This window comes from Oncorhynchus keta, chromosome 19, assembly GCF_023373465.1.
Source record: "Oncorhynchus keta strain PuntledgeMale-10-30-2019 chromosome 19, Oket_V2, whole genome shotgun sequence".
Classification (NCBI taxonomy): domain Eukaryota; kingdom Metazoa; phylum Chordata; class Actinopteri; order Salmoniformes; family Salmonidae; genus Oncorhynchus; species Oncorhynchus keta.
In genome coordinates, this window is record NC_068439.1 from 22,895,030 (window position 1) to 22,918,840 (window position 23,811).

At 42.6% G+C, this 23,811-nt stretch overlaps 1 protein-coding gene across 3 annotated transcripts in view; it reads right to left on the reverse strand.

Moving 5' to 3' along the window:
• LOC118397653 (CUB and sushi domain-containing protein 3-like) overlaps positions 1–23,811 on the reverse strand; it is a 660,396-nt gene that overhangs the window by 278,061 nt on the left and 358,524 nt on the right. For all 3 annotated transcript variants that reach the window (XM_052470057.1, XM_052470056.1, XM_052470055.1), the window contains 3 exons: positions 23,397–23,484; positions 21,077–21,201; positions 6,006–6,127 (listed from right to left, as the gene is read on the reverse strand). In XM_052470057.1, coding sequence (XP_052326017.1) covers positions 6,006–6,127; positions 21,077–21,201; positions 23,397–23,484 — 335 coding nt within the window. The remainder of the gene's footprint in view (positions 1–6,005; positions 6,128–21,076; positions 21,202–23,396; positions 23,485–23,811) is intronic.

Below are 23,811 nucleotides of genomic sequence, written 5' to 3' on the forward strand. Positions count from 1 at the left end.
GAAGGTTCACCTTCCAACAGGACAAAGACCCTAAGCACACAGCCAGTACAATGCAGGAGTGGCTTCAGGACAAGTCTCTGAATGTCCTTGAGTGGGCCAGCCAGAGCCGGGACTTGAACCCGATCGAACATCTCTGGAGAAACCTGAAAATCGCTGTGCAGATACACTTCTCACTCAAAATGACAGAGTTTGAGAGAATATGCAGAGAAGAATAGGAGAAACTCCCTAAATACAGGTGTGCCAAGCTTGTAGTGTCATACCCAAGAAGACTCGACGCTGTAATACCTGCCAAAGGCGCTTCAACAAAGTACTGAGTAAAGGTTCTGAATACATAGGTAAATGTTACAGTTGAAGTCGGAAGTTTACATACACTGAGATTGGAGTCATTAAAACTTGTTTTCAACCACTCCACAAATTTCTTGTTAACAAACTATAGTTTTGGCAAGTCGGTTAGGACATCTACTTTCTGCATGACACAAGTAATTTTTCCATCAATTGTTTACAGACAGATTATTTCACTGGAATATGCACTGTATCACAATTCCAGTGGGCCAGAAGTTTACATACACTAAATTGACTGTGCCTTTAAACAGATTGGAAAATTCCAGAAAATTATGTCATGGCTTTAGAAGCATCTGATAGTCTAATTGACATAATTTGAGTCAATTGGAGGTGTACCTGTGGATGAATTTTAAGGCCTACCTTAAAATGCAGTGCCTCTTTGCTTGACATTATGGGAAAGAAAAATCTGCCAAGATCTAATTGTAGACTCCACAAGTCTGGTTCATCCTTGGGAGCAATTTCCAAACGGCTGAAGGTACCACGTTCATCTGTACAAACAATAGTATGCAAGTATAAACACCATGGGACCACGCAGCCGTCATACCTCTCAGGAAGCAGACGCGTTCTGTCTCCTAGAGATGAACGCACTTTGGTGCGAAAAGTGCAATCCCAGAACAACAGCAAAGGACCTTGATAAGATGTTGGAGGAAACAGGTAAAAAAGTATCTATATCCACAGTAAAACATGTCCGATATCAACATAACATGAAAGGCCGCTCAGCAATGAAGAAGCCACTGCTCCAAAACCTCCATAAAAAAGCCAAACTACGGTTTGCAACTGCACATGGGGACAAAGATCGTACTTTTTGGAGAAATGTCCTTTGGTCTGATGAAACAAAAAGAGAACTGTTTGGCCATAATGACCATCGTTATGTTTGGAGGAAAAGGGGGGAGGCTTGCAAGCGAAAGAACACCATCCCAACCGTGAAGCACGGGGGGTGTCAGCACAATGTTGTGGGGGTGCTTTGCTGCAGGAGGGACTGGTTTACTTCAGAAAATAGATGAGGGTGGAAAATGATGTGGATATATTGAAGCAACATCTCAAGACATCAGTCAAGAAGTCAAAGCTTGGTCGCAAATGGGTCTTCTAAATGGACAATGACACCAAGTATACTTCCAAAGTTGTGGTAAAATGGCTTAAGGACAACAAAGTCAAGATATTGGAGTGGCCATCACAAAGCCCTGACCTAAATCCTATAGAAAATGTATGTGCGAGCAAGGAGGCCTCCAAACCTGATTCAGTTACACCAGCTCTGTCAGGAGGAATGGGCCAAAATTCACCAAACTTTTTGTGGGAAGCTTGTGAAAGGCTTCCTGAAACGTTTGACCCAAGTTAAACAATTTAAAGGCACTGCTACCAAATACTAATTGAGTGTATGTAAACTTCTGACCCACTGGGAATGTGATGAAAGAAATAAAAGCTGAAATAAATCATTCTCTCTACTATTATTTTGACATTTCACATTCTTAAAATAAAGTGGTGATCCTAACTGACCTAAGACAGGACATTTTTACTAGGATTTACTAGGAATCCTTTGAATAAATAAATGGTTCCAGGTATAACAGTTTTGTGTTCCAAGTAGAACCCTTTCCACAAAAGGTTCTACTTGGAACCATCAGGGTTCTCCTATGGGGACAGTCGAATAACCCTTTCGGAAGTTCAAAGTTCAAAGATAACATCAATGAATACATATCGCTAGAACTAAGACTACATACAAACTTTAGTCTGCCTGGTGATTCATTCTGGTTGGATGTTCCATATTAATATTTTATCGCCCTCATTCTGCTCTGTTAAGGGCGTTGCTGTTTGATATTTGCTCTGGGTAGTGACATGTTTAATTGTACCTGAATCCTCCAGTCATCGCCTGTGGATAAATAGATGTCACTACTCATATCAATTACAAGGCATGCTGCAGCCCCTGGGTCTTGGGAGACAGCGATCGCAGAGTTCCGCCATCCTCTTTTATTACAAATGTGGATATGAGCTAAATCAATCCAGATGCCATGTGGGGCTGCTGTGTGTGTTCATCACTAATAGCTCCCTGTAGATGGCTCCTCCTTCCCCTCTATGACAGCCCTCCTCCACTCCCTCTTCCTTCCTTCCGTCCACCCTCACTCGCTCACTCTTTCATTCATTCAGTCTCTCTCTCTCTCTCTCTCTCTCTCTCTCTCTCTCTCTCTCTCTCTCTCTCTCTCTCTCTCTCTCTCCTTCTGCCTCTCTCTTTCTTTCTCTCTCTCACTCTCTCTGCCACTCTCTCTCTCTCCTTCCTGAGCACACCTCAGAGGTGAACAGACTGCAGAGCCACAGTGTGGGAACAGCAGCACAGTGTATGGCCCCATAAAACCAGAAGAACCCTCGACCCCCCCAATCACCAACCTTCTGGAGGACAAACATATGCACACGCACATACGCAAAAACACACACAAACACCCATTCAGACACACACATTAACACACACACACGCACACACACACAATGCAGCGCTCTAGTGAGCACATATCAAAGCAGTGGATTAATCTCAAGCACAGCCATAAAAGGAGGAACACCACAAATAAAAAGAGACACCTGCAACCAATATAACTACAGTAACTAGCAAATACCATCATCCAGCCCCTGGGATGATGGTGTGAAAGGACAGAGGAGAGAAAGAGAGAGAGAGGGCAGAGGTAAAAAAGAGGAGAGAGAGAGAGAGGGCAGAGGTCAGGGCCTGAGAGAGAGAGAGGGCAGAGGTGAGGCAGAGGTGAGAGAGAGAGGGCCAGAGGAGAGAGAGAGAGAGGGCAGAGGTGAGAGAGAGAGGGGCATGTAGGGAGAGAGAGAGAGGGGGCTGTCCAGCTGGGATAATGGTGTGAAAGGACAGAGGAGAGAGAGAGAGGGCAGAGGAGAGAGAGAGAGAGAGAGAGAGAGAGAGAGAGGGAGAGAGAGAGAGAGAGAAAGAAAGAAAGAAAGAAAGAAAGAAAGAAAGAAAGAAAGAAAGAAAGAAAGAAAGAAAGAAAAAAGAAAGAAAGAAAGAAAGAAAGAGGGCAGAGGCGGATCATATGGGAGGCCAGGAGGCGCGGGTTATGGCTGCATGAGCCAGAGAACATGTTTGCTTAGGCTCAACAGCATCTCGGCAGGCAGGCGACCCTGAGAGATGTATGCAGTGAGGCTGGAATAAAAATCATAGAGCAGGAGGGGGAGGAAGAGGATGTGAGGAGGTATGCAGCGGTAGTGGCAGCTCACCCCTTCACGTTCCCTTTACTGGACCTTTACTGTGTCCCAAATGGCACCCTATTCCCAATTGGCCCTGATAAAAAGGAGTGCACTATATAGGGAATAGGGTGCATTTGGGATGTGGTCACTGACTGATAATCCTCTCAGAAGCTAGGCCTGGGACTATAGAGCATTAAATAATAAAAACATTTTTTTGTAGAATTAATATTATATTACAGTGTCTTTAATTTAATCTTCATTCAAAAGAAAAGAACAAACACCGGTTGGTCTTTTTCGAAACTATAAAATATGCCTGTCAAAAAAGTATGTTGTTTCAGAAATATTTTTTCTTGTTTACCTTCTAGCAAAAAGATCAATGAGAAAAGCCCTCTGTAAGATACAACCTATTGTACTGTAACTCATTATCTTCACAGGCTGTCCAACCTGACACTCATTAGCATTGTCATCTCATCACCACTGCTATCATCCATGCATCCCATTCAATGAAACCACCCTTCCTCCCTGTCCCTGTCTCTCTCTACCTCTTCCTCTCCGTCTCCCTTTACCTCTCCCTCCCTCCCTGCAGATTGCTCGTTGAGAGCAATTGAAATGACCAGAGTATTTGGTTTTGTAAGGGGTGACTATAAACAATCATTGACACCATTGACATTCATTGGCCCAACGGGTTTTATGGGGAGTCGGTTAGCTGCATTTGTATTTGTATTTATTATGGATCCCCATTAGTTCCTGCCAAGGCAGCAGCTACTCTTCCTGGGGTCAAGTAAAATTGAGGCAGTTATACAATTTTAAAAACATTATTTTGTATTTCACAACAGATTTCACAACATATTAAGTGTGTGACCTTAGGCCATTACTACCACATACACTACATGACCCAAAGTATGTGGACACCTGCTCATCCCCCCTTTGCCGCTAAAACAGCCGCCACTCTTCTGGGGAGGCTTTCCACTAGATGTTGGAACATTGCTGCGGGGACTTGCTTCCATTCAGCCACAAGAGCATTAGTGAGGTCGGACACTGATGTTGGGCGATTACGCCTGGCTCGCAGTCAGCGTTACAATTCATCCCAAAGGTGTTCGATGGGGTTGAGGTCAGTGCTCTGTGCAGGCCAGTCAAGTTCTTCCACACCAATCTCGACAAACCATTTCCATATGGACCTCGCTTCGTGCACGGGGGCATTGTCATGCTGAACAGGAAAGGGCCTTCCCCAAAGTTGGAAGCACAGAATGGTCTAGAATGTTATTGTATGCGGTAGCATTAACGTTTCCCTTCACTGGAAGTAAGGGGCCAAGCCCAAACCACGAAAAGCAGCCCCAGACCAATATTCCTCCTCCACCAAACTTTACAATTGCACTACATTGGGGTAGGTAGCGTTCTCCTGGCATCTGCCAAACCCAGATTTGTTCGTCGGACTGCCAACGGCGCCGAGCTTTATACCACTCCAGCTGACGCTTGTTATTGTGCATTGTGATCTTAGGCTTGTGTGCGGCTGCTCGGCCATGGAAACCCATTTCATGAAGCTCCCGATGAACAGTTCTTGTACTGACGTTGCAGTGAGTGTTGCAACCGAGGACAGACAATTTTTAAACGCTACGCACTTCAGCACTTGGCGGCCCCGTTCTGTGAGCTTGTGTAGCCTACCACTTTGCGGCTGAGCCGTTGTTGCTCCTAGATGCTTTCACTTCACAATAACAGCACTTACAGCTGACCCGAGGCAGCTCTAGCAGGGCAAAAATTTGACGAACTGACTTGTTGGAAAGATGGCATCCTATGACAGTGCCAGTTGAAAGTCACTGAGCTCTTCAGTAAGGCTGTTTTACTGCCAATGTTTGTCTATGGAGATTGCATGGCGGTGTGCTCAATTTTATACACCTGTCAGCATCGGGTGTGGCTGAATTAACCGAATCCACAAATACTTTGGTATATATAGTGTATCTACAACACAAAATCCATGTCTACGTGTGTGTATAGTGTGCATGTTATCATGTGTGTGCGTGTGCATGCATGTGTCTGTGCCAGTGTGTGTGTCTCTTCACAGTCACCGCTGTTGCATAAGGTGTATTTTTATCTGTTTTTTAAATCTGATTTTACTGCTTGTATGAGTTACTTGATATCGAATTGAGTTCTATGTAGTCATGGCTCTATGTAGTACTATGCACCTCCCATAGTCTGTTCTGGACTTGAGGACTGTGACAGTACGGTAGTATCGGCAGCCTAGCTTCTCTCTCTCTCTCTCTCTCTCTCTCTCTCTCTCTCTCTCTCTCTCTCTCTCTCTCTCTCTCTCTCTCTCTCTCTCTCTCCCTCTCTCTCTCTCTCTCTCTCTCTCTCTCTCTCTCTCTCTCTCTCTCTCTCTCTCTCTCTCTCTCTCTCTCTCTCTCTCTCTCTCTCTCTCTCTCTCTCTCGGCTAGCAGTGTGATAGTGGATGGACTGAACAGTAGTAAAGTCTGGCCTACCTTGTTGGGGTTGGTGGCCGTGAGTATCCAGACACACTGAGCGTTGGACTCATACTGGATGGGGAAGTTGGGCGAAGTGAATGTACCAGAAGGACCTTGAAGGTTAGAGCCGCATGTTTTCACTGTGAAAGAGAAAGAGGAAAATAAAGAAATTAAGGAAGGTTATTCATTTGGAGCCTGACATTTATCAACCTGACAAACACAAAAGTTGTGGTTAATTGGAGACAGATTTTGCCAAATGCTGTGTGTGTGTGTGATTACGTGCATGTGTAGGTAGTCGCTTTAGCTGTATTGATTTGGCTTACATTGAATGCTCGTATTAATGAAACATCGTCAAGACACCAGGGCCCCTTTGCTTGGGCTATATTCAACTCATAATTATACTTCAACATATTCTCAATAGAGCCTGCTGCTATCTGAACTAGAACAAGTCATTTAAGGCCAGGGTTTCTGTTGTCATGAATTAGCAATATCATTTTATACTCAGATGACTAATTTCATGACAGCTGAACAAGTTAAACTCTGTGCAAATGAAGAAAAAAAAACACCAAGGCCTTATTCATTATCTTAATGGAGAAACACCAGTCATTATTTGTTAAATACAGACACGGCTTGTCTGTGTCCCGTCTGTCCTGCCTGTCTTCCAAATGCACTGACAGCTATGAAAGATTACCGGGCTTGCGGCTAACACAGCTAAAAAAGAGTTTCTGGAATATTAATCTGGAATAGGACAGTACTTTGACTATAAAGTCTGTGTTATTGGTGCCGTTCATCAGCGACGATGCCAAAGTGACAATGTTGTGACGGAGTCTCAAATAGCACCCTATTTCCTATTTAGTGCACTACTTTTAAAAAAGGGCCCATACCCTTCCTATTACATACTATAGACATCAGGTTTTATCAGTCTCTGACATCTTGATTGCTTTTGAAAATAAATAAGTCATTATTTCTGTATGTAGCAAGGTGGCAACACCGATGACTCTGTAGACCCCTCAGGTATAATCCACACTCTGCTGGTCTGCTCAGAAAGTCACTGGCACATTGGGACAAACAGTATCACAAGTAGCCTTGAATACAGTGCATTATACGGTCACACATAACGCAGACACTTTAAAGCACTTGGGCTAATTGAAGAAACCTTACATTGGGTCCATTTACACAAGAGGTCAGATAAAGTCCAAAAATGGTTTTGGGTAATATCAAATACCACTACTGCTACTTCATCTACCAGGTAGACTCCCTTCACTGGTAGATGTTTCCCCTTTATGTGTGGGCAGTAGTTTGTAGGTACCTTGTTACCATTGCTATGGCAGATTCCATTGAATTTCAAACATAGATTTGACATCCAGGGCCAGACATGGAGTACTTCCGGTATCAACCACATAACTACAATGAGTAAAACGGGCCTCCCCATTCAAGTCAATAATGCCATAATGTGTGGACTAGCAGCCACTTTGAGTGTACTCATAGGATTAAAGCAGGAAGTAAAAGTAGAAAGTGTCCCATTCAGTCTCTACTTTATTAACATGATTCATTCTATTTCAATCGGATTAACCCAGGAGAGATGAGGAAGTGTTTCAGTAATACTACAAGCCAATGAGCAAGCAGAGAATGTCATTCCTGGGTATTTATAATGTCTGAGTCGTCCTCATAATAAGAGATGTGAACAACTGTCACTTTGGAGGTTATGTAAAATCCTTGAGCTGGCGGGCTACAATAAAACAAATGTCACCGGGCTCTTTAATCATCCAGTCCCCACACTAATGTTTAAAATACAGGAAATAATAGACATGGAGTCGATCAACTATCTCATCAGCCTTAGCTATGAGAGCAATGACATTCCCACTGTGTGTCTGTAAGGGGAATAAGATTTCTTCTTCTCAATACGACTTTGCTAATTAGCCTTCATTTGTTTAATAAACGCAACACACTTCCTATTACAATCTCATCTTGGGAGAGAAATAACAGATCCGCACCGAAAAAGAGAGGGAGAAAGAGATACAGACAGAGCCCTCGATAGAGAGAGAGAGAGAGAGAGAGAGAGAGAGAGAGAGAGAGAGAGAGAGAGAGAGAGAGAGAGAAAACAGAGCACCAATGAATAGTTAAATTGAAATTCATGATTAACTCTGCATACCCTTGGGCTGTCCTGAAAATATAGATCTAGGCAATTTTCTGCATGATTTCAAGTGGCATCTTCCTTAATTAGTTTGTACAGCCTTTAGCCGCAGGAACAAACAGACATGTGGGTGACAGCCAGCCAGTGATTTAGTGGCCAGCTAAAGGTCAGGGTACCACGGCGAGAAAGAAAGTGCCGTAGAGGAAGGGAGGGGAGGAGAGGTGGGTGGGTGGGTGGGTGGGTGGAGGTGTGATGGGATCGGGGATTGTGACACAAACACAGAGAACAAACATACACAATGGGCTCAGGGAGGGAGGTGAGAATCAGGGGATTTATTCTGTGATAGTATGGTGCTGTGGAACGTGGTATATGTGTGTGTGTGTCTCTCTCTCTCTCTCTCTCTCTCTCTGTTTGTACATATGCCAGCTTGTGTGTATGTACACTGAACAACAATATAAATGCAACATGTAAAGTGTTGGTCCCATGTTTCATGAGCTGAAATAAAAGATCCCTGTAATTTTCCATATGCATAATTTTCCAAAAACGTATTTCTCTCACATTTTGTACACTAATTTGTTTACATCCCTGTTCGTGAGCATTTCTCATTTTCCAAGATAATCCATCCACCTGACAGTTGTGGCATATCAAGAAGCTGATTAAACAGGATGATCATTACACATGTGCTGGGGACAATAAAAAGCCACTCTTAAATGTGCAGTTTTGTCACATAACACAATGCCACAGATAACTCCAGTGTTGAAGGAGCGTGCAATTGGCATGTCCACCAGAGCTGTTGCCAGAGAATTAAATGTTAATTTCTCTACCATAAGACAACCTCAGACCACGTGTATGGCGTCGTGTGGGTGAGCGGTTTGCTGATGTCAACTTTGTGAATAGAGTACCCCTTGGTGACAGCGGGGTTATGGTATGGGCAGGCATAAGCTACGGACCATGAACACAATTTCATACTATCGATAGAAATTAGAATCCACAGAAATACCGTGATGAGATTCTGTGGCCAATTGTGAGGCCCATTTCTTTTAAGGTATCTGTGACCAACAGATGCATATCTGTATTCCAAAGTCAGGGTTGGGTAGGTTACTTTCTAAATGTAATCCGTTACAGTTACTAGTTACCTGTCCAAAACTGTAATCAGTAAAGTAACTTTTGGATTACCCAAACTCAGTAACGTAATCTGATTACATGTATATGACTTTCCCCTTAACAGGCATTAGAAGAAGACAATTGTTATCAATTGACCGGCATCTATTGCAGGATAAATCCATGTTAAAGTTGACATATCTGGCCATATATGGTTGTTAAATTTGACTTAATGGGTTGGTTATGTAGACTTCTTCGAACCCATCACTTTCTGCTACACACAGTATAATAATACGATTCAATTATATCTTTAAATTAAAAACCAAAGTCTATCATAATTCCAGTCATTCCAATATATTTCATACCCCTTGATCTTCAAGAATAGGACTTGGAAATATGAAAGTATAGATTAGCCAAATTGTTTTACTTGAGCATGACCCCAAAACTAAGGACTTATTAGCCAGCCCTACTCTGTTGTTTATGATTTTGTTGTCATGGAGGACTGATTGGGCTCGTTGATTCAAGTTGAAAAAGAAATGCTGCGCTCATGGAATGCCATGCTTTGAGCACTACTGAATAGTGCTATTTACATGTGAAAAATGAATGTCATATGCTGCAAGCGCAATAGGACTATTGTTTACCTTTTTGTTGGTGACACTTGGATATCTTGATAATGTGCAGATATTTAAAGGGCACATCCACAGATGAGACAATATCAAATCCCCACCCTGCCTGTTTTGGTAAAACAAAACTGAGCGATTGGCCTGGAGAAATGTGCTCACTCTCAGATTAATAGACATAGCTATGGATATTAATATTGATATCAAAAATATTGTTTCAACCATCTAATGAGTCTATTCAGTGTTTGTTTACATTTACAATTTTAACAAACATTGGAGAAAAACAAGATTATATTTTGGGTTCTCATGGAGTGTGACAGTTGAACTAAACTCATGAGGCATTTCTAAGTTACATTCTTCAATAATCAATGGATATATATACACATACATTACCGTTCAAGAGTTTGGGGTCACTTAGAAATGTTCTTGTTTTTGAAAGATAAGTACATTTTTTGTCCATTAAAGTAACATCAAATTGATCAGAAATACAGCGTAGACATTGCTAATGTTGTAAATGACTATTGTAGCTGGAAACAGCTGAATTTTAATGGAATATCTACATAGGCGAACAGAGGCCCATTATCGGCAACCATCACTCCTGTGTTCCAATAGTATGTTGTGTTAGTTAATCCAAGTTTATCATTTTAAAAGGCAAATTTATCATTAGAAAACCATTTTGCAATTATGTTAGCGCAGCTGAAAACTGTTGTGCTGATTAAAGAAGCCTCATACGGCCTGGAATCAAACCAGGGCCTGTAGTGACACCTCGAGCACTGAGATGCAGTGCCTTAGATTGCTGTGCCACTCGGGAGCCCTAGATCAGCACTCCTACTCTGAGACTCTTTATAAATACGGGCCCTGATGATTTTAACTGTGATGATGGCAGTGGAGAAGGTATTCTATTTGAAGAGAGCTAAGAGATGCCAACAAGAAAACAATGACTTTATACCTTTTATGTTATGACTTATTTCTCTGTAACGTGTAGTGGGAAACATGCCCATTTCAGAATATCATACATTGATTGCAATTTTCCCGTTTGGATCATGTTTGTGTTCATCTGAACAGGGTGAATAGTTTCTGGAACCATTTCCTCTGAATGATATCAGATTATCTCAACCGAGCCCCGAGTTTGAGCTTCAAACAAATCAAAGGCCTTTCAAACCAGGCTTTTTTTTTTACTGTGTAGGAAAATCAAAGATGAGATTTCTTGCAGATGTATTTTGAGGTATAAGATGTTTGTAGTTCAATAACACACATTAGCTGTACATCAATACTTTCAGTTCATTTACAGTATTTGGCTTTGTTGTGTTAAAAAAGCCCTATATTCCAATATCACATGGTCCTATTGGGAATCTGTTTTTAATTACTGTTTAATGTGCACAAATAGGCCTATACTTCATGTGTTTCTAGAGTATACCTTGTAGTAACACTCCGGTGTGTGTGTGTGTGTGTGTGTGTGTGTGTGTGTGTGTGTGTGTGTGTGTGTGTGTGTGTGTGTGTGTGTGTGTGTGTGTGTGTGTGTGTGTGTGTGTGTGTGTGTGTGTGTGTGTGTGTGTGTGTGTGTGTGTGTGTGTGCGTGCATGCGTGCATGCGTCTGCATATATGTGTTTGCCTGTCTGTGTTCCCTCTCTCCCAACAACAGTATTGGAGCTGATTAAAGAAGTGATTAAATACATTTTATTTTCCCCATCTTTTTATTGACCAGTCTGAGATATGGCTTTTAATTTGCAACTCTGCCTAGAAGACCAGCATCCCTGGGTCGCCTCTTCACTGTTGATGTTGAGACTAGTGTTTTGCGGGTATTATTTAATGAAGCTGCCAGTTGAGGACTTGTGAGGCGTCTGTTTCTCAAACTAGAGACTCTAATGTACTTGTCCTCTTGCTCAGTTGTGCACCGGGGCCTCCCACTACTCTTTCTATTCTGGTTAGAGCCAGTTTACGCTGTTCTGTGAAGGGAGTAGCACACATCGTTGAGCAGGATCTTCAGTTTCTTGGCAGATTCTCACATGGAATAGCCTTCATTTTTCAGAACAAGAATAGACTGACGAGTTTCAGAAGAAAGTTCTTTGTTTCTGGGCATTTGAGCCTGTAATCGAACCCACAAATGCTGACGCTCCAGATACTCAACTAGTCTAAAGGCCCGTTTTATTGCTTCTTTAATTAGTACAACAGTTTCCAGCTGTGCTAACATAATTGCAAAAGTGTTTTCTAATGACCAATTAGCCTTTTAAAATTATAAACTTAGATTAGCTAATACATCGTGCCATTGGAACACAGGAGTGATGGTTGCTGATAATGGGCCTCTGTTCGCCTATGTAGATATTCCATAAAAAATCTGACGTTTTCAGCTACAATAGTCATTTACAACATTAACAATGCCTACACTGTATTTCTGATTAATTTGATGTTATTTTAGTGGACAAAAAAAAGTGCTTTTCTTTCAAAAACAAGGACATTTCTAAGTGTCCCCAAACTTTTGAACGGCAGTGTATATATTTAGTATATATAATTTATAAATGCAAAAATGGATCTAGGAAAAGGGTGCGATTTTGAGCATGTCCATTTGGATTTGAGAACAGCCATCCATAACAACCACAATCCATAAGGCACAAATAGCTAAATGAGAGAGCGGCAGTGTGATTCACGTCAACTCATATCCATATCGCTGTAGACTATACCACTGCTGTCATCCTTACCTCCAAGCGTTTATTCATGTCGGATAATCTTCGGATGCCGAAAGGAGTCGCACCATTGGAAGACATGGCTTGGACTGTAGCCTACAAAAGCCTATTCTTGCTCTTGATCAAACACATTTGGTGTGTCATCATAGTGGCCTCTGACTTGTGGTCAGACTCGCTTAGGTGACATTTTTTCAATGCTGATTTAAATGTCTTTGAGAAAACAGAGAAGTGTCAAAAATGATATTTGCTGGTAACTGAACAGATTCCAGTTACTGTTTTTTTGTAATCCCTTACATGTAACAGATTACATGTAATCCGTTACTCCCCAACCCTGTTCCCAGCCATGTGATATCCATACATTTGGGCCTAATTCATTTATTTAAATTTACTGTGTAAGTATGTCTGCATGTTTGTTTGTGTCTGCATGTTTGTTTATTGTTTTTGTATATATGTGTGTGTGTGTGTGTGTGTGTGTGTGTGAGAGAGAGAGAGAGAGAGAGAGAGAGAGAGAGAGAGAGAGAGAGAGAGAGAGAGAGAGAGAGAGACAGAGAGACAGAGAGACAGAGAGAGGCGAATCAGTGTATGTATGATTTTGTGTGTGTCTCTGTTTAAGCATGTGTCTGTTGAGGCGTGTATGTCTCCACCATGGGGAGTCTTGTCCCCAGTGTTCCTGGAACCCAGTGGTGAAGGCAGCTGGCCTGAAAGTAGACAGAGATCTCACCCAGTGGTGAAGGCAGCTGGCCTGATAGTAGACAGAGATCTCACCCAGTGGTGAAGGCAGCTGGCCTGAAAGTAGACAGAGATCTCACCCAGTGGTGAAGGCAGCTGGCCTGATAGTAGACAGAGATCTCACCCAGTGGTGAAGGCAGCTGGCCTGATAGTAGACAGAGATCTCACCCAGTGGTGAAGGCAGCTGGCCTAATAGTAGACAGAGATCTCACCCAGTGGTGAAGGCAGCTGGCCTAATAGTAGACAGAGATCTCACCCAGTGGTGAAGGCAGCTGGCCTGATAGTAGACAGAGATCTCACCCAGTGGTGAAGGCAGCTGGCCTGATAGTAGACAGAGATCTCACCCAGTGGTGAAGGCAGCTGGCCTAATAGTAGACAGAGATCTCACCCAGTGGTGAAGGCTGCTGACCTGATAGTAGACAGAGATCTCACCCAGTGGTGAAGGCAGCTGGCCTGATAGTAGACAGAGATCTCACCCAGTGGTGAAGGCAGCTGGCCTGATAGTAGACAGAGATCTCACCCAGTGGTGAAGGCAGCTGGCCTGATAGTAGACAGAAATCTCACCCAGTGGTGAAGGCAGCTGGCCTGATAGCCTGCAGGGCGCCGGAGAAAGAGACACAGACCTCACACAGTGTCTGGTAACATGGTGCTTACACACCCGATTACACACTAACACCTCACACCCACTCCTGTCTCACTGTACCACAGTAGTGGCCAAGTAATAAATGCATGAGCCCTTAACCTCCCTCACTCCCTGTGTCTTTTGTCTCCATCTTTGATTCTCTATTTGTCTCCCTTTCCATCTCTCTTTCTCTCTCTCGTTCACTATCTCAGTCTGTTTGTCACTTTCTCTCTTTCTCTCTCTCTCACTCTCAATTTATTTCTCTTTTTGACCTCTCTATCTCTGTCACCGTCACTGTCGTCAACACAACATAAGCAGTATCACTAAAGTGATGGCCTAAGAGTCGTATTAAAAAGTCCTCAAAGTCAGTCTCACTAGCTAGTCCCTCCATCCTTCAGTGTGCTTCTCCACATGTACATCATGACAACAACGTATGGACATAGAAATGGGATTTGTAACCATTCAGTTTTGGGGGCGGACAGTGTCAGCTAGGCCTCAGTGAAACAGAATCTGAATTCTATCTAGGGGACGTAGATCTAGGCATGCCTGTGTTCCATGGACTGACAGCTCAATTACTGCTTACTAAATTAAGAGTCTTGGCTCTCCCTGCTGGGTGCATGGCGTAACTTATAGCAAGCACGCCGAGCAGCCAGATAGAAATGATCTATACAATTAGGGGACACGATGGTGAGCAAACAATTCATTACCTTTCTAACCCCCACAAACAAGAAACATGATTTCACAAGAGGGACAAGACAGGGCTATACTCTCTGGTTCATCTAACACTGAGGGATAATGGCATCATGCGTGCTGGGAGAGGCAAAATAAAGTCTCTGAAATCTGACTTTGGTTGTCCTTAAGTCCCTTGTTTATTTCAGTTTTTTTTGTTAGGCAAATTAACAGTTCAGAGATCCAGATTGCGGGTCCTCCTCTTTTTGTTATTGTCTACAGCATTTTAATGGTGAACTTTCACAAACCCAGCTCTCCCAGTCAGGGATGCCAAGCCAGGGAGATAAGCCTACACTTGAAGACATCAAGATAATTAGTCGTTTGCCATTGATAAAACACCCTGCACATGTTTTACTTGTTTTCTATCCTATTGTTGGTGTTTTATATCCGCCAACGTTCAGGCTGACCTTCCGCTGGGGGAAAACGAGCCAATTCAGCAGAGAGAATAAAGATTAGCTGGTCTGATTGGTGACTCGGAGGAACGGGAGGTACAAAGTAACCTAAAAAACAATGGCCACTGAGAATGATCAATGACATCATTAACCCTGACCCAAGGTACTTTGCCTTTTTCCCTTCCGAACAGGAGTACACTGGTCTCACACACCGACAAACACGAACAGGGAGAGACACACACGCACACACACAAGGAGGCAAGCCGGTACAAGCACGCATGTTCACCCAACACACACACATACACACACGGAAAGTGGCTGCGGAACATTGCCTGCCCATTTCAAGGTGTAATTTGTAATACTGTCTGCAGTAAAACTTATCATACATCATTTACAGCTAGTGGCGGTCTCCCTAACTATACACAGGACAGTTATGGCAGCAGTGTTATTACCATTATGTATATATGTACAGTACCAGTCAAACGTTTGGACACACCTACTCATTCAAGGTTTTTCTTTATTTTTACTATTTTCTACATTGTAGAATAATAGTGAAGACATCAAAACAATTAAATAACACATATGGAATCATGTAGTAACCAAAAAGGTGTTAAACAACTCAAAATATACTTGAGATTCTTCAAAGTAGCCACACATTGCCTTCATGACAACTTTGCACACACACTCTTGGCATTCTCTCAACCAGCTTCATGAGGTGCATTTCAATTAGCAGGTGTGCCTTGATAAAAGTTCATTTGTTTAATTTCTTTCCTTCATAATGCGTTCGAGCCAATCAGTGTTGTGATGAAGTAGGGGTGGTATACAGAAGATAGCCCTACTTGGTAAAAGACCAAGTCCATATTATGGCAAGAACAGCTCAAATAGCAGCATACCACCCTGCACGCCAGCAGCATACCACCCTCCATCCCATCCCACTGCTGGCTTGTTTTTGAACCAAGGAAGGTTGGTCCTGGTCAATCCCTGGATGGGAGACCAGATGATGCTGGAAGTGGTGATGGAGGGCCAGTATGAGGCACCCTTTCCTCTGGTCTAAAAAAATATCCCAATGCCTCAGGGCAGTGATTGGGGACATTGGGGTGTTGTCTTTCTGCTGGGATGTTAAATGGGTGTCCTGACTCTCTGTGGTCACAAAAGATCCCATGACACTTATTGTAAGAGTAAGGGTGTTAACCCTGGTGTCCTGGCTAAATTCCCAATCTGGCACTCATACGGTCACCTAATCATCCCCAGCTTACAATTGGTTTATGCATCTCGCCCCTGTAACTATTCACCAGGTTGTTGCTGTCAGTGAGAATTTGTTCTCAGTCAACTTACCTGGTTAAATAAAAATAAGCAAAGAGAAACGACAGTCCATCATTACTTTACGACATGAAGGTCAGTCAATCTGGAAAATGTCAAGGAATTTTAAAGTTTCTTCAAGTACAGTTTCAAAAATCATCAAGCGCTATGATGAAAGTGGCTCTCATGAGGACCGCCACAGGATAGGAATACCCAGAGTTACCTCTGCTGCAGAGGATAAGTTCATTAGAGTTAACTGCACCTCAGAAATTAATCCCCAAATAAATGACATCTCAACATCAACTGTTCCGAGGAGACTGCGTGAATCAGGCCTTCATGGTCGAATTGCTGCAAAGAAACCACTACTAAAGGACAACAATAATAAGAAGAGACTTACTCGGGCCAAGAAACATGAGCAATGGACATTAGACCGGTGGAAAATGTCCTTTGGTCTGATGCATCCAAATTTTTGAATTTTGGTTCCAATAGCTGTGTCTTTGTGAGACGCAGAGTAGGTGAACGGATGATCTCCGTATGCGTGGTTCCCACCGTGAAGCATGGAGGAAGAGGTGTGATGGTGTGGGGGTGCTTTGCTGGTGACACTGTTTGTGATTTATTTAGAATTCAAGTCACAGTTACCAGCATGGCTACCAAAGCATTCTGCAGCGATATTCCATCCCATCTGGTTTGCACTTAGTGGGACTATCATTTGTTTTTCAACAGGACAATGACCAAACACACCTCCAGGCTGTGTAAGGGCTATTTGACCAAGAAGGAGAGTGATGAAGTGCCGCATCAGATGACCTGGCCTCCACAATCACCCAACCTCAACCCAGTTGAGATGGTTTGGGATGAGTTGGACCACAGAGTGAAGAAAAAGCAGCCAACAAGTGCTCAGCATATGTGGGAACTCCTTTAAGACTGTTGGGAAAGCATTCCAGGTGAAGCTGGTTGAGAGAATGCCAAGAGTATTGCAAAGCTGTCATCAAGGCAAGGGGTGGCTACTTTGAAGAATCTCAAATATAAAATATATTCGTTTAACACTGTTTTGGTTACTACATGATTCTATATGTGTTATTTCACAGATTTGATGTATTCACTATTATTCTACAATGTAGAAAATAGTAAAATAAAGAAAAACCCTTGAATGAGTAGGTGTATCCAAACTTTTGAATGGTACTATATACACCAATGGAGGCTGCTGAGGGGAGAATTGCTCATAATAATGGCCGAAACATGAAAATGGAATGGTATCAAACACCTGGAAACCATGTGTTTGATGCATTTGATTCCATTCCACAGATTCCGCTCCAGTCATTACCACGAGCCCGTTCTCCACATTAAGGTGCCACCAACCTCCTGTGGTATATATTGTACATGTACACATTCAAATGTTGCTTTGCTAGTTTTAAAGAAACAAAAACAGGATGTCCTGATGTTTTTTTGTTTACTTATTTAACCATTATTTAACTAGGCAAGTCAAATTATTATCTACCAAAACCTAACCCGGACAACTCTGGGCCAATTGTGCACCACACTATCGGTCTGTAGAAACACCTCTAGCACTGAGATGCAGTGCATTAGACCACTGTGCACTTCATCATTTCCATACACAATACAATAAAAGTATGTTTTGTCTTTTGGCATTTGACGTCTATTTATTGGATTGTCCCTGATAATCGACAGAGTCCAAGTACGACTGAAAAACGACCCTATTCTCTACCCTATTCTCTGCCCTATTCTCTATATAGTGAATGTATTTTAATAAGACCACTAAGGGCCCTGGTCATAAGTTGTGCACTAAATAGGGAATATTTTTTGTCCTCCTAATAAAGTTCAACTGGCAGTGGATACAGTCATACGTCATGATATCATACACTTCCTGGATGTATTTAGTCATATCAACCCTCTTCCATGCTTCAAAGACACTGCCAATCAGACTAAAGTACTGAAAGAAGTGAGAAGAATGTGTGGGCATATCGGCCTAACCAGCTGTCTGGTTGTCATGTGGCCATATGGCACTAGTGTTCACTGACATACTGTAATGCATTGAGATATGGTGGCGGATAAGTCATTTGTGGGACACAAGGACATTGCAGAGTTGACAATTGACAAGAAACAAGATCAAGAGTGCCTGTGACTTGTTTTTATATACAGTAGTGAACTGTTAAGTGTTGGTTCGATGGGAGGTTTGCAATATCCATCAGACAACTCATGTAAATAAGAAAGACAGGCATATTGAATGTTCAAACTGAAAATGGTTCTGAGATTACAAGGTTTTAGCACATCCTCTCTATCGAACAACCTTCTCTGAATAATAATTACCTCAAAACGAAACAAGAAAGAGCACTACTGTACCCCTGATACTGTGACCACGAAGTATCATCATACCTACGAATCTTAATTTTATGTTGAGTTAATTTGGATAATTTAATTGAGATCTTTTTTGACTCTTGACATACTGTAGGAACCTCCCCTCTTAGGGAACACAACAGCAGAATCCAGTATGAAACCGTTTAGACTGCTAAATAAGAAAAACAAGATACATACAATCCAACAAAAAAAGTGTTAAATGCTTTAAAGAATCCAAGGTCCAGGCACTCAGGTGGATTTTAAAGTGTAAACGTGTAGGTGTTTTTACATGCTCTATGTCCATAAAAAAATGCCTTACATATAAAAAGGCATGTAGTGTATTGAAAAACACCTACAGTGTTTTAGCATAGAGCCTTAATTTAGTTTGGTGTGAAACTACCATGTAAACAGTACCGTAATCAACCCTCTACGCCATCAGCTGTTATTAACCATCAAGTAAACGCTGATTCTATACAGATCTGCCATCATTGTAAATAAGAAGTTGTTCTTAACTCGCTTGCCTAGTTAAACATTAAATAAAATCACGTAAATTAAATCAAATAAAAATGTGTAAACAACTCGAAGTACGGCCAAAGACGTTTGCATGACAGCACGAACAGATCTGCTACCAGTTATTACTCCTGCAGACAGCAAGCTTAGCTTATTTTTTATTTTAAAGAAAGAGATCAATAAACATCTTGTCACATCTTAAATCAGAGATGAGCAACGCCAGTCCTCGGGGGCGTGATTGGTGTTGCTCGTTTGCCCCAGCCCCAGCTAACCTGACTCAAGGAAGCCTAGTGGTTAAGAGTGTTGGGTCAGTAACCGAAAGGTCGCTGTTTCCAATCCCTGAGCCAACTAGGGGGAAAATCTGTTGATGTGACCTTCTATGAGGCACTTAACCCTAGTTGCTCTGGATAAGAGTGTCTGCTAGAATGTAATAAACAAATAATGATCTTTAGTTTAAAATACAATTTGTTTAATCACCTGTGTTTGCTAGGTATGGGTAAAAAGTGTGACACCACTTCGATCCCCTGAAGACTGGAGTTGCCCGTCCCTCATCTAAATATCTAACTGATCAGTATACATGAATAGTGTATAGGAAGTATTTTGGTTGTGTCTTGGTGTCTTGACTAATTATATGTAGTATAATATTGTCTTTGTGTTGTCTTTTCTCTGAGTACCTACTGCATGATCAACAGCTAATGGGAATCCTAATAAATTAACTAAACATTCGTCTGAAGGGAGTCTCCTGCTAAGAGACAAGCCGATGCAAGGGTGTTATTAGATACACACCAGAGACATGGGTATCCTGGAGGCATTGTTCAGGCCGGTCAGTTCCCAGGGTGGCATCACAATCACACAAGTGATAGGATTCGGCTTAATTGATATCAGCTGTGTTTAATTGATTAGATAATAATGTCTACACATTTTAGGAAAAACAAACAACAGGTGAATGCTTCATTAATGACGGGAGAGACAGGAAGGGAGTGAGAGCTGAGAAAGGGAGTGAAAGAGAGAGAGAGAGAGAGAGAGAGAGAGAGAGAGAGAGAGAGAGAGAGAGAGAGAGAGAGAGAGAGAGAGAGAGAGAGAGAGAGAGAGAGGAGAGGGAGATAGAAGACTTATCCAGCAAGACAATAATTATGCCTTGAAGTTGTTGTCCATTGCCACATCAACTAATTTCAGTACCTAATTACCTATAATTAAACTCTGCCTGAAATACTAGAACGTTTTCTTTATTTTATTGTTTGCCCGGCTGGAGAGCACAACCTGAGGATGGCTCTGATGGATGAATGTAGGGCGTGATAGGCAAGATGCTTTAAATGTTACACACAGTATAATTTTTACTTTGTTTACTGATCTGCAAAGTGGGTCGTCCTAACCACTCCGGAGTCGTCACAGTGGCCTGGGATAGGATTGGTTGGTCTATGTGTGTGTCACCATCAAAATGGACCACGATTGGTTGATGAATGTGTGTGTGTGTGTCACAAAAAAGGATCAGGCCCACAGGTGTCCCAGCTAACTCTAACAACCTGTCTGCTTGTCACACCGACCCTCCTGTGCGGTAACACTGACTAATCAAACCTCAGCAGGTCTCTGATCAGCTGTTGAACATCATGAACATTACACAGAATCCCAAATTATATTTCAAATCAATCTCCCAGCAAAACCAAGCCACCAAAATGTCGCTCAGTTGAAAATGACAAAGTACTCTGACATTTCCATGAGGGCTCCATATCTATATTCTCAATGAATTTTGGGACCCAGGAGCCATGCACTGCGTGCTAAATAGTGGCCTATTCCCCATATAGTTTGCTACTTTCGACCAGCCCCCTATGGGCCCTTGTCAAAAGTAGTGCACTAAATAAGGAATAGGGTGCTATTTGGGGTCCAGGAGCATGAAGGCAGTTGCCAGGGGTGCTAACTGACCTTTGCAGACAGGGCGGTGGTCACTCCAGGCAGCGAACACCTCGGCCACCCTCTGACAGGTGATGGTCTTGGAGCCTTGGAGCACGTGGTCCTCATTACAGAGGAACTGGACGGTGGCTCCGATACTGTGGTTGGGAGAGATGGAACACAGACAGGCAGACACACATGTACAGGCACATGCACACATGTACACATGCACACACACACACACACACACACACACACACACACACACACACACACACACACACACACACACACACACACACACACACACACACACACACACACACACACACACACACACACACACACACACACACACACACACACTACATTATATACTGTAGAAACACATGAAGTATAGGCCTATCTGTGCACATTAAACAGTAATTAAAAACAGATTCCCAATAGGACCATGTGATATTGGAATATAGGGCTTTTTTAACACAACAAAGCCAAATACTGTAAATGAACTGAAAGTATTGATGTACAGCTAATGTGTGTTATTGAACTACAAACATCTTATACCTCAAAATACATCTGCAAGTAATCTCATCTTTGATTTTCCTACACAGTAAAAAAAAGCCTGGCTTGAAATGCCTTCGATTTGTTTGAAGCTCAAACTCGGGGCTTGGTTGAGATAATCTGATATCATTCAGAGGAAATGGTTCCAGAAACTATTCACCCTGTTCAGATGAACACAAACATGATCCAAACGGGAAAATTGCAATCAATGTATGATATTCTGAAATGGGCATGTTTCCCACTACACGTTACAGAGAAATAAGTCATAACATAAAAGGTATAAAGTCATTGTTTTCTTGTTGGCATCTCTTAGCTCTCTTCAAATAGAATACCTTCTCCACTGCCATCATCACAGTTAGAAACATCAGGGCCCGTATTTATAAAGAGTCTCAGAGTAGGAGTAGGACAGCAGTCTCTAGCACGGCATCTCAGTGCTAGAGGTGTCACTACAGACACTGGTTTGATTGCAGGCTGTATCACAACTGGCTTTTATTGGGAGTCCCATTGGGTGGCGCATTTGCCCAGCATCGTCCAGGTTAGGGTTTGGCGGGGGTAGGCTGTCATTGTAAATAAGAATTTGTTCTTTACTGGTTTGCCTAGTTAAATAAAGGTAAAAAAATATATATATGATCTAAAAGGCTAAACTGATCCTAGATCAGTACTCCTACCCTAAGACACCTTATGATTACAGGCCCTGAGCTCAATATTGACCTAGGTTTTGCACACATTGAGCTGCTGCTGTCAATATTCCACAGTGAAGTGGTGTGTGTGTCATTGAATGAACACTTAAAGATGAGAGGAGAAGTGATTCCTATTCAGATGGAGCGATACTAGAGGCTAGTGTCATATTCAGGTTGAACTGTATTACTGGTGTGTGTCACGCTCATGACACTGCACTCATAATGACACCAGAGTACCTTCCTTCTACAATCAATGTCCCGTGTCCTTCCACTGTCATCGACAGGCGATATGGCCCTCTGAGAATATTCATGTAAACAGCTGTAGGCTGTTTGTTTTAACTTCATCTGCTTTGTCTATACTGGGCATGTAAATAACTCATAAATAATCAAATCAAATCTGTTTATATAGCCCTTCGTACATCAGCTGATATCTCAAAGTACTGTACAGAAACCCAGCCAAAAACCCCAAACAGCAAGCAATGCAGGTGTAGAAGCACGGTGGCTAGGAAAAACTCCCTAGAAAGTCCAAAACCTAGTAAGAAACCTAGAGAGGAACCAGGCTATGAGGGGTGGCCAGTCCTCTTCTGGCTGTGCCGGGTGGAGATTATAACAGAACATGGCCAAGATGTTCAAATGTTCATAAATGACCAGCATGGTCAAATAATAATAATCACAGTAGTTGTCGAGGGTCAGCACCTCAGTAAATGTAGTAAATGTAGTAAATGTAGTAAATAATATAGTGTTTGTTTCTGTTTGTATTGTTCTTTATAGTTGTGGTGGGGAAAAAAACTTTGATCAGTATGTTCTCCAACACATTGCAACGTGCAAGCCACATGAGAGGTGCCCAGGGTTGCAAAATTCCTGTAACCTTCCTATAATTCCCTGGTTTTGCAGCAATCCCGAGAGGAGGAGATTTCCTGCTTATTCCCTTCTGATTCCAGGAATTTTCCACCCAGGAGTTCTGGGAAACCTGGGAATTTGGGGAAAATTACAGGAACTTTGCAACCCTAGAGGTGCCTTGCCACAGGCTTTGCAAATCCAGTGTCCTGTCTCTCCGGGCCCAGTGGGTGCTATGTTAGTAAGGGTTCATTCTTCACCCCAAAATGACCTACCTAAAGTCGGAGCCCACCCTCTTGCCGTTCTCTGGTTCCCCCGGGTCAGGACAGGAGTTGGACGCCTGCTTGATGCCCCCCTCATTCACTGGATAGGGGAGATAAGAGCAGAGCATTATGATATATACAGGAGAGCAGTCGGAGAGGGCCAGAGAAAGAGGACAAGGCTCTCATGCTGGCTCTGTGCCTCTGTTCTTACACAATAGCCACCACACCAACACTCAGTATGTACAGGATGTTAGGTGCACAGCAAGATGGGGGAGGAGATGGGACAGCTACCACACCAACACTCAGCATGTACAGGGTGGTAGGTGCACAGCAAGATTGGGGAGGAGATGGGACAGCTACCACACCATCACGCATCATGTACAGGGTGTTAGGTGCACAGCAAGATGGTGGAGCAGCAACAAGATCT